Consider the following 12,297-nt stretch of genomic DNA (forward strand, 5'->3'; position numbering starts at 1 on the left):
GGTAAAACAAACAAGCAAGCGACAACAAATTGATATGCTCTGGAGGAACAAAATAGAATCCAGTCTTTACTGTCTCTGTTGTTCACAATGCCTAGCATACAATTCAAAATTACTAGACATATAAAGATACTAGAAAATATTACCCACATAAGAGAAAAGACAACCAATGAAGACCAACCCTGAGATGATCCAGGTGTTGGATTAGCAGGTAAGAAATTTTAAGTGGTTATTATATCTAGGCTCAGAGTCTCACAGGAAGTTACTAGCAAAACTCCAAATAATACCAGGACTTAGGCTTTTCAGTATAGAGTGAGTTTCCCAGTCCACTTGCTACCAACCATGATTCCTGGTATTAGACCCACAGGAGGAAGCAAGGGAAATCTGGAACCAACACAGATGCTCAGCAACTAGGAGATGAGCCTTCGAGGTGGTCTCTCACTCAATCCCTCATTTACTCTTCATCTGCTGGTTTTTCAAATCCTCAATTAATAATTCCACATTTCCTGGGCCTAATACCTCACTTTCCTCCATTCTCCCCTGCACTTTTCAAAGTATTTTCACATTCTGGACCTCATTGGACCCTGCAGGTAGGAAAGGCAAGGATCATTCTATGTTTGATGAGTACATGGGTATTGCAAAATAAAGTGATTTGCCCAGAATCACCCACCAAAACATGTTCTCTCTTCCTTCATCTCCTCTCTCCCCTAGTGACATAGGAGCATGTCATGTTTGCAGGGGGCTGACGCAAGGGAGTGGGATTCCCACACGCAGCCATGCAGATGCTGAGAGAGCCCTGACTTCCAGCCTGCGCTCTGTTCTCCAAGCCAGATGCCCTGGCATGAGGCTACATCTGCTCTGAACAGGGGCATAGGGTGGAGGTAGAGGTGGGGAGTGTCCTAGGTTGGATTTCCCCCAAGAAGCAGACCTGAAACAAGGATTCAAGGACAAGTAGTTTATTGAGGAGGTAATCCTAGGAAGTATGAGGAGGGGGATGGGAAAGTGAGACGGGGAAATAAAGGCAGCCAATTTAGGGTGTGCTGTTGAGCAGGTTACTCTGGGATACAGTGTGAACACAGTCAGAGTTGGGCCCTGTATTCTCAGGGAAAGAAAGCTGGGGTATTCACCCACAAACCCCACCTGTTCCTGGTGGAGGAATGGCCCCAAGGGCATCAATTCTCTGCCACTTCTGGCCTGCCCTGCCCATGAGCCCCTCTGGCCAGAAAGAAGCCCTCATCAGAGCATCTCGGGGAGTCAGTGTGAAGGGTGAGTGCCAAGGGGATATAGAATGCACTGACCTCAGCTCTGATGCACTGCTACAGGGGCCTTTTACTAAGTGACAGAAAGGCAAACCCTGAGGGCCCAACACCCTTTCCTGCCCCATCATCTGTGAGTACTCACCGGTGCCTGGTGCACTTGAACCAGTTGAGGATGTCTGTGCATCGTGTGTAGTAGATCTGGTCGAAGGGGTGCGCGTATGATTCTTGGACAGTCACGGCATAGCTGAGAACCAGACAGGAGATGGAAGCTGCCGTCAGCACGGGGGAGGCTGAGCTGATGTTCAGGATGGGGTCTCCCTCCCCAGGGAAGCCAGGCCGCAGCCAAATGTCCAGGGGCTCCCACATTCCCTCTCCCCACCACCCCACTCTCTTCCTCCTGCCCTTGGAGTTCAAACCTGCCTGATACTTGGCTGGATCCAGGACATACGCCTTACTGCCCTTTAGCCCAGCTCATTTTCTGAAATTCTAGTTCATTTGTTCAATTAACAGAGAGAATAAAGGAGGGTTTAGGGGTATTCTGTCTGGTTTTGGAAAGCAGAGCCAACAAGTTTTAAAACAGTTGTTTATATCATTAATGGTTTTCAAAACACCTGATGGAAGTTAATCTTTGTAGCAACTCTGTGAAGTAAGTGATCCCATTTTACAGATGAAGAAACTAAGGCTCAGAGAGAGGAGACTTGCCCAGGTCACACGGCTGGTAGGAATAACTGCCAATATGTAGCAAGTGTTCTGCCTTCAGTGTTTAAAGCCCTTTTAGTCCTCACACAATCTTACAAGGTAGGTGGCATTGCTATATCCTCATTTCAGAGATGACAAAACTGAGCATCAGAGAGGATCAGTGACTCCCCCAAAGTCACGTTACCCCTGCCCTGATACTACGTCTATGTAGCTGGGGGCACATCGAGGACATGCCCCAGGCCTGCCGATCAAAGTGGTAGCTCATCTCCCTGCCTGTTAGCTGTAACCCTGGACCAGTGAGTGGAAGCCACAGGGAAGCAGGTCTCACCTTCATGAAAACAAGCCTTCGCACCTGCCCGCCCCAGCAGGATTTGTAGGAAAAGGCAGCCCAGCTGGGACATAAATAAACACTCACACTTCCTGTGAAGGCTGGGAGAGGATGTCAGCTGAGGTTTCAGGATTTAATTTTTATGTATGTTGGTACTATTCAGTGTTTTTCCCCCAGAAGGCTCATTGACCTCGGCCAGATGGCCAGGTCCAGGCTATAAAAGCCCGTCTGCTTTGCCTGAGGAAATTGTTGGTTTACTTGCAAGAGGGCTGAGCAGGCCAGCTCCCTGACTGTGTCCACAGCAGGCCCTCGGATGCCAGAAATGGCAAAGGTCTAGAATTCAGAAGGAGGCCAGGAGCAGTCGGCCACCCCCAGGAGGGAGTCAGGGCAGGGGGAACACTGTTTCTCCGAAGCCCCGAGGCTGTAGGAGGGCCCTCGGTGAGCCTCGGCCGGCCAGGTGTGCCTCGGAGGCATACATCCGTGCAGACACGGCCCAAAGCTCTCTGTTTTATCTCCAGGCTTGGAGAAACTGAGGCAGCTCCACGCCCACCCTAGCTTCCTGAAGGCCCCTTCAACTCCAAAATTCCGTGACCCTGTGCTCCGACACTTCACTTAGAGGCAGGAGAATGAATGGATAAGAGTACATGGGCTCTGGGTCAAGGTTGAACCCTGTCACTAGTCACAGCATGCCCTTAGACATGTGAGACTCATGGAGGCCTCCATCCCCTCACATGTAAATCTGTGCTGAGTATCACCAGGGGCTCCATGTAGTTACTGTGAGGGTTAGGGAGGGCGATAACAGTATCTGTATCTCAGGGCGGTGGGACAATAATACGTGTGAAATGATTAACAGGTGCACAGGAAATGTCTAGTAGAAACTGGCCATCACCATTACAAAACTGGCAACAATTTACCTCCTGTGCTAGGCACTGAGGAGCATTTCCTCCCGGACCATGGTAGGGAGACAGAGCAAGACCCACACGGAGCATGGACTCCCTGCCTTTGTTAAGCACTTGAGGGTTCAGGCACCCCCCCCCAGAACTGAGGGAGACAGTGGCTGCTCAGAGAAAAGGCACCGTCCCAACAGTAGGGGCAGGGTGGTGTCATGGGGCCAGAGCTGGCTCTGCAGGGATGCCCTGAGCCAAGCAGGCCTGGCACTGAGACTCTGAACCGACTCCAAGTGTCTGAGGTGAAGTGTGTGCCCCCAGTTTCATGGATGGACAGCTTAACATGCTCATTGGCCAACACGCTAATGAGGGGCCAGATTAATCTTGTAGAGCTGGGCCTTACTAGCCAGGGGAGGTCTTCCCACTGGATTTTTTATGATGGAGGGGTGTAACTAACAAGGAGCCGCCAGAAGCAGTAATCCCATCGGAGAGCCTCCCTCGGTGGTCTCCAGGGACCGGGGTGTGTTTCTGGAGTGACACAGACTGGACCCATCTCTGCGGAGCTGGCTCAGACGGGAAAGCCAAGAGAAAGGAGGGGCCTGGTATCACAGGGGCCTCATGGCCAGGCCTCCTCCCTGGGGGCTAAAGAAGCCCAGGGGATCCCCAGACCTCGTTTTAGCTGCTAGGGTCCGCCTGTGTTCTCCCATCAAAGCTAAATACTCAGCTGATAGCCCGTCCACCCAAAGTGCCAGCTCCATGCAGGCTGGGTTCAGAATATTTTCACATTTCAAATTTATCCACATTGGACAGGTCTAGAAACTCAGAGAGTTTTGTTTATGTTTGAACTGATCCACTGGTGCAAATGGGACCCAGAGAAGGAAGTCAGGGTGGGCTTCCTGGAGGAGAGGGGCCTGGCTGGAGGCAGTAGGAAAGGCAGAAGTGGTCAGAGGGAAGGGGGTGTGCTTGGGGTTAGGGTACAGCAGAGACAGGGGCAGGAAGCGACTGTATCTCAACTGGGACAGGCGGACAAGACAGGGTTGACGAGACTGGAGTCCGAAAACCAGAGACTAATATGGAATTCCACCTGATCTCTGTCTCACCCACTGGGAAAGAAAGACTTAAATTCACAAAACAAGAAGGCCAAGGGCCCTGCATCACCTCACAATCGTGTGGAAAGCTTGTGAAAAATACATGCTCCCAGGCTCTACCCCCGGCCAGTGGAGTCAGAGTCTCTCGGGCCAGGACCCAGGAGACTCGGCGTTTCGCTCACATTCCCAGGAGCCCAGTGCGCCTCCAAATCCGTGATGACCACTTCCTCCAAAGCCCGAGCTGGCGACAAGGAAAGGCAATGTCTGAGCACTTTGGTGAAACTGATTCCCTGACTTTCCAGCAAGCCTGGGAGGCAGAGGTCATTAGCTTTACACTTTACAGAGGTGGACGTAGGCTCAGAGTGGTTCGGAGACATCCCCCAATCATAGAACTAACAACTGAAAAAACTCCAAACTGGAATGAACCAAGGTCTACTCATCATAGATCTCATCTTCTTCTTGCTTCCCCCAAAAGGGGCCCAGGCCTTCTGTTCCAGCCTCAGCTCTGTAGGGACTCCTCATAGAGCACCGGTCACTAAAAACCATGCTGGTGCAGGCACTGTCCCTCCGCCTCCCCAGCCAGTCCCTCCGGGGCCCTGGGCGCGGCGCCTCTCCCTGTGGTGGGACTGGGACACTCACCCTCGTGGGCAGGGAGCACGGACGCCCTCTCCCCCTCCCCTGTCCTCCACCGTCTGCTTGCCCCATCGGGCCCTCATCTCAATTTTATTCATTTGATTTATTAACATCTAAGTGGCAGAGTTGGCCTGGTCAGCATGGCCAATCAATTCCAAGGTTTAATTCGGTTTTTCCTGATTGGGTCTCTGGTCACTGTCTTTCTGCTCACCCAGATCAATACTTTAACCTTGTGCTTCAAAGTCAGGCCGTCTGCAGGGTCCGGGCCTGTTCCCCCAGGACCCAGTGCCGCAGCTGGCTCATCAGCCTCTGCCCTCAGCTGCCCTTCCCCTGGCGGTCCTCTGACCACTGCTAAATCCGAAGCAGCAGGGCCCTCCACCCACCCCCGGTAGGGCAGGCTGCTGACCGCCCACATGTCCAAGATGCTGCGTTGTCTCCAGTCCTGGGAGACCAGGAAAGACATCACAGCATCAGAGAGCAACACATCTGGACCAGAACAACTCACTGCACCCCACCTGGCTGTGGATGGGCATTGAGCCCCTCAGGGCCCCAACTTCCTCCTCTGTAAAGTGGCCGGGAAGTGGGAACGCAGGAAGGAGCATGAGTACGTTGTCGACTATCAGACTGCATCACTCGAGTTGCCTGCCACTCAGCCCCTGCACCCTGACCTCCCACCACGCTGCCACAGACAGAATCTATGTACTGCTTTGTCCTGTCTGTCAGCATCTGGGCTGTCTCTCCAGCTGGACTGCAGGTTCTTGGTACACAACTTCTGAACCTCTTGCCTCTGCTTTTGTACCAACAGTGGGAAGCCCAGGTGAGGTCCTCAGAGAGTCCCTGGCCATCTGAGACCCGTATCTTACCTCTCCCAGTGGCTGCACACGTTGGGGTCCTCGGGGTTCAAAGAGAGGACGGCTTGCAGGAGGGAGAAGACGATGAGCCCTGTCACTGAGAGTGCCATCCCGGGCCCTGTGCAGGAGAACAGAGAGGCAGCGTCATTAATCAGCCTGGCTTCCCAGGCATCTGTTTGGCGCTGAGACTTCTCACTTGAATCGGCTAAGCAGACTGGCTAAGCAGACGAAGCTTCCCATCATTGCCGTGTAATGAGCATTTGATATTTTTACACTTGCAGTCTTTAACTAACATGGTAACACTTCACAGGCTCTGAGTAACCAGGGAGGAGGAAGCCTGACTCAGGGAAAAGTCACCATTCTAAGCCAGGGCTTCTGAAAGTTTTTTGGCTCACAGACTACTTCGAGAACTAATGAAAGTTAGAGACTTCCTTCCCAGAAAAATGCTCCCACATACAATATGTGGCTGTGACTTCAGCGTGCTCTCAGGCCTCTGAGTGCATCCTTGGACCAGGAACCCTTGATTTAACTACTTTAACGGAGACACCCTCCCTCTGTTCTGCGCTCTGCCCATTCCTGTTCACTTCCTCTCCCTACTCCCCCTCCTGCCTCGAAGAAAGAGAGGAAAGGTGTCTGGTGTGGCCCTGGGGGAGCTGGCTGAGAACACCCTTCCAGGAAGCTCTGGTCACGCCAGCCACCCAGAAAGCGCACCTCACTTCTGTTGCTTCTGTGGGATATAAAGTCACTGACAGCCAGAGTGATGTAAGTCACCGCATGTCATTCCCACCAGGGGGTGAAGGGCTTGGGCGGCCTGGTAGGGGCCTTCAAGGAAGCACCCTGCAGTGACAGCCTGTGACAGGTGTTAAGTGTGCCTGCAAAGAATGCCAACAGCCTTGGTCCCCTACACTGGGGATTTCCCCTAAAAAAGACTCTTCATAGAGAAGTGGCTGAAATGACCCCTGAGGCTCCTTCCTGTCCCAGCACCACAGGACTCTGTGGTCCTACAGCCTTAGAGGACTGCCCAAGGGTTCCCACCGAGTAAGGGTACAGGGGGCCCCAGAGCCACCTGGGGACCCGGAACCCCTATTGCTCATACACTGGCTGTAGACTGACTGGACACTGCGACGGAGAAAGATGGCATTATTTTTCATGTGTGCATAGATGCTTTCATGCTTTGATTGAAAGCTTTACTGAATTCAAAGCAGCTTTTCTTTACAATCCGACACACTATAAAGCAACCTCTAGCCTTGGCCAGGTGGCTCAATTGATTGGAGCATCATCCTATACACCAAAAAGGTCACAGGTTCGATCCCCAGTCAGTACATGTACAGAAGGTAACCAATGGATGTTTCTCTCTCTCTGTCTCTCTCTGTCTCTCTCTCTCTCTCCCCAGCCCCCACCTCTAAAATCAATAAACATATCCTTGGGTGAGAATTTAAAAAATAAAGCAACTTCTTTAACCTGGGGGTAGGGATAGTACTGAAAATATTTGGGCATTGTAAAGGGGTCCCCAGCTTGAAATGAGGTTGAGGATTTCCAGTTCGCGGGCCCTGAGTTCACAGGTGAGGAAGCGCTCACCCTTGCTGGGGACAGAGGAGGATGCCGTGCGTGTCACACATGCCCCCTGTGCGCCCAGAGGGAAGCTGAATGGAGCTCCCGTCTTCGTCTTTGTGAAAGGTTAACCGCTCTCCTCCCCGTCCCCAGTAATAATTTCCTTGTTAAACCCTTTCTTAGCAGCTCCTTCAAAGATAAACAAATGTCACCGATTCTGTAAAGCCATGGGGGTCCAAATTAATGAATAATGAGGTTTTCCTCTCTATCTGAAATCTGGAAATAACCTGGCTAAGTGTGCTCTGAAAATCAGTCAGGAAAGAGAAACGCGATCCTGGTGTTTCCACTCCATTTGCAGATCCAGGAGCGCCCAGGCCACAGCCACACCTGTCCCCGCCTCCCCACCACAGCCAGCCTCGGGCCCACGAGCACCCTCCACAGCCTGGAGTCTGCACAGCCCTCGGGCTGCAGGTCATTTCAACCCACTCTCCCCAAAGAGGAGATACTGCCGGGAGGACAAAGAGCCTCCCCAGGTTGCAGCCTTGGCTTTTGGTAATGAACATATTCTTCCAGGTGGGGTTTGGGCTGATCAGGCATCAAATAAATCAAGTTTAAAAATATAAACAAAGGGACACCACACTCTGAAAGGCGGGGAGTCTGAATGCCAACTGCAGAGAATGCCCTGTCTTGGTTCTGTCTATGGAGCCGTCTCATTACTTTGGCTGCTCCTGGCAACCCCCGTATTCTCCTGAAAGGACCCCCACCTGCATCTTCTAACTTACAAAGCTTAGAACATCAAAGGATGAGGCCACCTGGACAAGAGGACATCGTTCCTCTGGCCTCTTTTGACCTGTGGTGACAGGGAAGGGGTGGGAGATGGCGGTAACTTGGATCATTGCTATAACTGGGAAGACCTTTTTATAATAAATTTTCATAAAAACCTCTTTCTTTCAGAATCAGGCCTGGACTCTTGAGACAGTTTAGCTGACACCCCCTGGCAGTGGCATACCTGGAACAAGAGAGGACGGCGGGTGTTTGGACGAGCACACAGGAAGTAGAGATGGGCAGGGGCACAGAAGGACACCGTTGGTGGCATTTAGACCAACGGTCTAAGTGTGTTAAGGCTTGCAGGGCATGGGGGCTCCCCAGGAGTCCCACCCTTGCCTTGAACCGTCCCATCCGAGCATTTGCAGAGTTCCCCACCTGGGTCCCAGACTGCCTCTGCAGTGGTGTGGCAGGGGAGGGGGAGGAGGACGCCCGGCTGAGGGGTAGGAGATGGCTCCTCTCAGATGTCCCCCAGCCCTCGGACTTTTTCTTTGAACTGGGCCCAGTCTGTTGTCTCATTACCAGCCATCCTTCCTGGTCAGGCTGGTCTTCCCGTCTTCCTTCCCGTCTTCCTTCCCGTCTTCCTTCTTGCTTTTTCCACCCCACCCCTTACCCCCAACCTTGCTCACACTGTTGGAGGGGGTCCTCAATCCCCTTCTTCTTCCTCTCTGCATATCCAAATAACATCCACAGGAGGTCCAGCTCAGGCTGCCCCTCCCTCCCCAGGCACTATCACTCAGTAGCACACAGCCCGGCCAGCCCTTATCACTCCCTATCTCGCACTGACATCTTTCTCGTGTGTTTACTTAATCTTTCCAATGTGTCTGTAAGCCTCTTGAAGGTGGGGTCGGGTCCTAAGCTGAACTAGTCAATTCCTTTCGGGAACTGATTTTAGAAAAAATGTTTTTCTACTTGTCTCAGACGTGTCACGGAGGCAGCGAGAAGAGCAAAGGGGAGCTGTTCCCTTCATGGAGGCAACTCATGGCCATGAACTTCAATGGGGCTTCCCCGGGCTCTCTCAGAGGATGGGTCCCAAAGACAGATGCTTATGCAATGACTGAGGGAAAATCAATCCTGCCACAGAGGCTGTTAGGCCAACGCCATTCGGAGTGACAGAGGTTAATGTGCTGGGCACCATCTGATTTAGGACATTAATAATTAAATAAGAAAATGCCCCTGGTTGCCCTGCGGAGGAAGAGAACATGTAAATAGATCAGGGGGTTCCTTCCCTCTTGGCCACGCTCCCTGCATACTAAGAAGCAGAGGAAGGGAGCAAAGTTCCAGAAGGGAAGTATTTCTCTGCGCACTGAGGAGTGTGTGCTTTACATCTGATGGACTGGCACGGGGGCTGAAGAGGAGAGAAGGTGGCCAGGAGGCATCGCCCACACCTGCCCACAGGTGTAGCCAGTCTGCACACCTGCCATGGCCTGAACTGACCAAGTGAGGACTCCTGAAGTGCCACCTGCCTGTCCAGGGCTGTGCTGTGGGGGACACAGAGAAGTAACACGTGCCAGCTGCGGTCTGTTTGAAAAGGCTACAACAGCTAGTGGTTAAGTCACACTGTGGGCCTCTGGAAGACTTTGTGGAGCGGATGGGACTTAAGATGGAAGGAATATGGACAGGTAGGGGGCATTTCTGGGGCAGGCACAGCACAAGCAAGTGCACGGAAGTGGGAATGGGCAGGTGGTATGGGAGGGACTGGGCAGCAGAGGGCTTGCCCTGCACAGCAGTACAGGGAAACATGGGAAACCACAGGAGGTGTTCCCAAAATTGGGTTCTGTGGAACATTTGTCCCATGAGACATTAGTAGAAATCTCCCGGCAAAGGTTTCCATGGGTGAATGAGTTCAGGGAGTGCTGCATGCTCTGCTCTCATCCTGAATGCCCAGTGTAACTGAGCATATGTTAGAAGGCAAAATAAAGAGACCTCTTGTACTTCAATTCACCCGGTTTCCCATATGACTCTTTCTAGTGACCACTCTTGGAGCAGAGGTCCTCGTCAAGGTCAAGGCTGAAGGAAGGCCTGGTCCTGTCAATCTGCATCCCTTAGGCAAGGGTGTCCAACCTTTTGGCGTCTCTGGGCCACACTGGAAGAAGAAGAGTTGTCTTGGGCCACACATTAAATACGTTGTGACATGTAATCACAAAAAAAATCTCATAATGTTTTAAGTAAATTTACGATTTTGTGTTGGGCCGCATTCATAGCCATGTTGGGCCACATGCGGCCCGCAAGCCGCAGATTGGACACCTCTACTAGAGTTTGTAGTCACTCGTTTATTTTAACACTTGAGGGCCTTCTGTGCCCGGCAGGTGGTGTGAAAGGGAATCTGCCAGTGGGTAGTTAAGAGACACTGACCCCATAGCAAAGAATCGCTCCTCCCTGCCTGGGCCTTGGCTCTGGCCTGGGCAGCCCTGCAAGCTCAGCAGGTCTTAGAGACATGGCGTCCACTGGAGGGCCGTACCTTTGCTGGGGCCCCACCATCACCAGCACCTGTGGAGTCCAGCCCATCTCCCTGGTGGCAGCACACACCTGGCCAGACACCAGCTGCTCACATTAGCCAAGATGCATAAAACTGGGGCAGAGGGCAGACAGACAAACAGATGGCCTCTGCCCTGGGATCCATTGTTATGACCTCACAGTCCATCTGTGTGAAAATCCCACACTATCTGCGTCACCTCCACCACCTGCCTAGTCCTCCTGGCTGTGCCGGAATCTTGGACACTGAAGCCTGATCCACAACCCAGCTCTCCGGAACCTGCTCTCTGTTCATCCCAGTCTCTTCCAGGGAGCCCTTCCTTCTCAATAAATTTGCATTAGTGGCAGTGGTCAGCACTGTTTCACGGGCCCTGGGAGGTTTCCACTCACACAGTGACGGGGACCAACTGGTAATGACTGCTTGGAATGCTATGCTGAGAGACTGGGCTGGGTGGGAAAGCGTGCCATGATGGATTAGTAATGCCTGTCGTGGGCACTGGATTCAGGAGTGGGGCACATAGGGACCATGCACTTGTCACTTGCTATCTCTGTCCTACACTACTGAGCAGTTGTTACTAACTTTGGAAGCTGTTCCTCTCCCATACACACCATCTAGCCGTGGCCTCGGCCTTTCTGGCTGGGCTGACGAGCTGCACGTCGTTTTCCTGCCCTCGGTACCACTCTACTAGAGCACACTGCACGGGGTCAGGGCTTCGGGGCTTTTGTGTTCACTGCTGTCACCAGCGCTCAGAGCACCGTCTGCCACATTGCTTGTGTCTCGCCTGTCAGAAGCCAACAAAAAGACCTGTCCCAACAGCAGGTCGTATAGTGGGTCACATTGCTCATGTCAGGCCGGACACAAGTAATGTTGCTGATCTGGAGGCGTGGGATGTCTGAGAGGTCAGGAGGTGGCTGGCTCTAGGCAGTGCCTGTGGGAGAGGAACAATTCCCAAGGTTAGTAACAACTGTTCAGCAACATAGGACAAGGGACGACTAGTACATGGCACCTAAGTGTCCCCCCTCCCATCCAGTGCCCAAGACAGGCATTACTAATCCATCATGGTGTGCTTTCCCACTCAGCCCCAGTTTCTCAGCATAGCATTCCAAGCAGTCTTTACCAATTGACCCCCAGTGTTGTGTGAGTGGAAAGCTCTCAGGGACCATGCAATAGTGCCTGACTACTGCTACCACTAACAAAAGTTTGAGAAGAAAGGCCAACCACCTCCTCAACCCCTCAGATATCCCAAGCCTCAGGACCGGCAACATTGCTTGTGTGTGGCCCGAGAGAGGCCACCGAAGACCTGTCCGGACAGCAGGTCACCCTTCAGGGGCATTCCACACTATGTGAACACTGCACCGAGGAGAGACACCAATGTGTTGGCGATGGATACTGAGGGCACTGTGACGTCCCGGGCCACCCCACCAGCCCTGGGGTACGTCTGCCCCAGGAAGCAGCACAAGGCAAGCATTGAGGCCCACTCAATAGCTCAGGCTGCAGCCGGGGGCTGACTGGTGTTCCAAGGGCCTCATGAAAAGGCGCTTTCAGGCTCAAAGAGCGACAGAGGCAAAAGCCGAACTGGGGCTGATAAAACAAATGCCTCGGATCCACCCCAGCATGTGCGTGTACATAGAAAGCTTTCTATCTCCTATTTAGAGAAACACACACACACACACACACACACACACACACACACCATTTTCTTT

General features: G+C 52.5%; 1 protein-coding gene across 7 annotated transcripts in view; it reads right to left on the reverse strand.

The window, feature by feature from the left end:
- The window catches only part of MEGF11 (multiple EGF like domains 11), a 353,724-nt gene that overhangs the window by 225,444 nt on the left and 115,983 nt on the right, over positions 1 to 12,297 (reverse strand). For all 7 annotated transcript variants that reach the window (XM_028508321.2, XM_028508320.2, XM_036009402.1 and 4 more), the window contains exons 2-3: positions 5,755 to 5,860; positions 1,399 to 1,500 (exon numbers count right to left, since the gene is read on the reverse strand). In XM_028508321.2, the coding sequence (XP_028364122.1) occupies positions 1,399 to 1,500; positions 5,755 to 5,852 (200 nt within the window). In that variant the 5' untranslated portion in view covers positions 5,853 to 5,860. The remainder of the gene's footprint in view (positions 1 to 1,398; positions 1,501 to 5,754; positions 5,861 to 12,297) is intronic.

Source organism: Phyllostomus discolor, chromosome 1 (genome assembly GCF_004126475.2).
Source record: "Phyllostomus discolor isolate MPI-MPIP mPhyDis1 chromosome 1, mPhyDis1.pri.v3, whole genome shotgun sequence".
NCBI lineage: Eukaryota > Metazoa > Chordata > Mammalia > Chiroptera > Phyllostomidae > Phyllostomus > Phyllostomus discolor.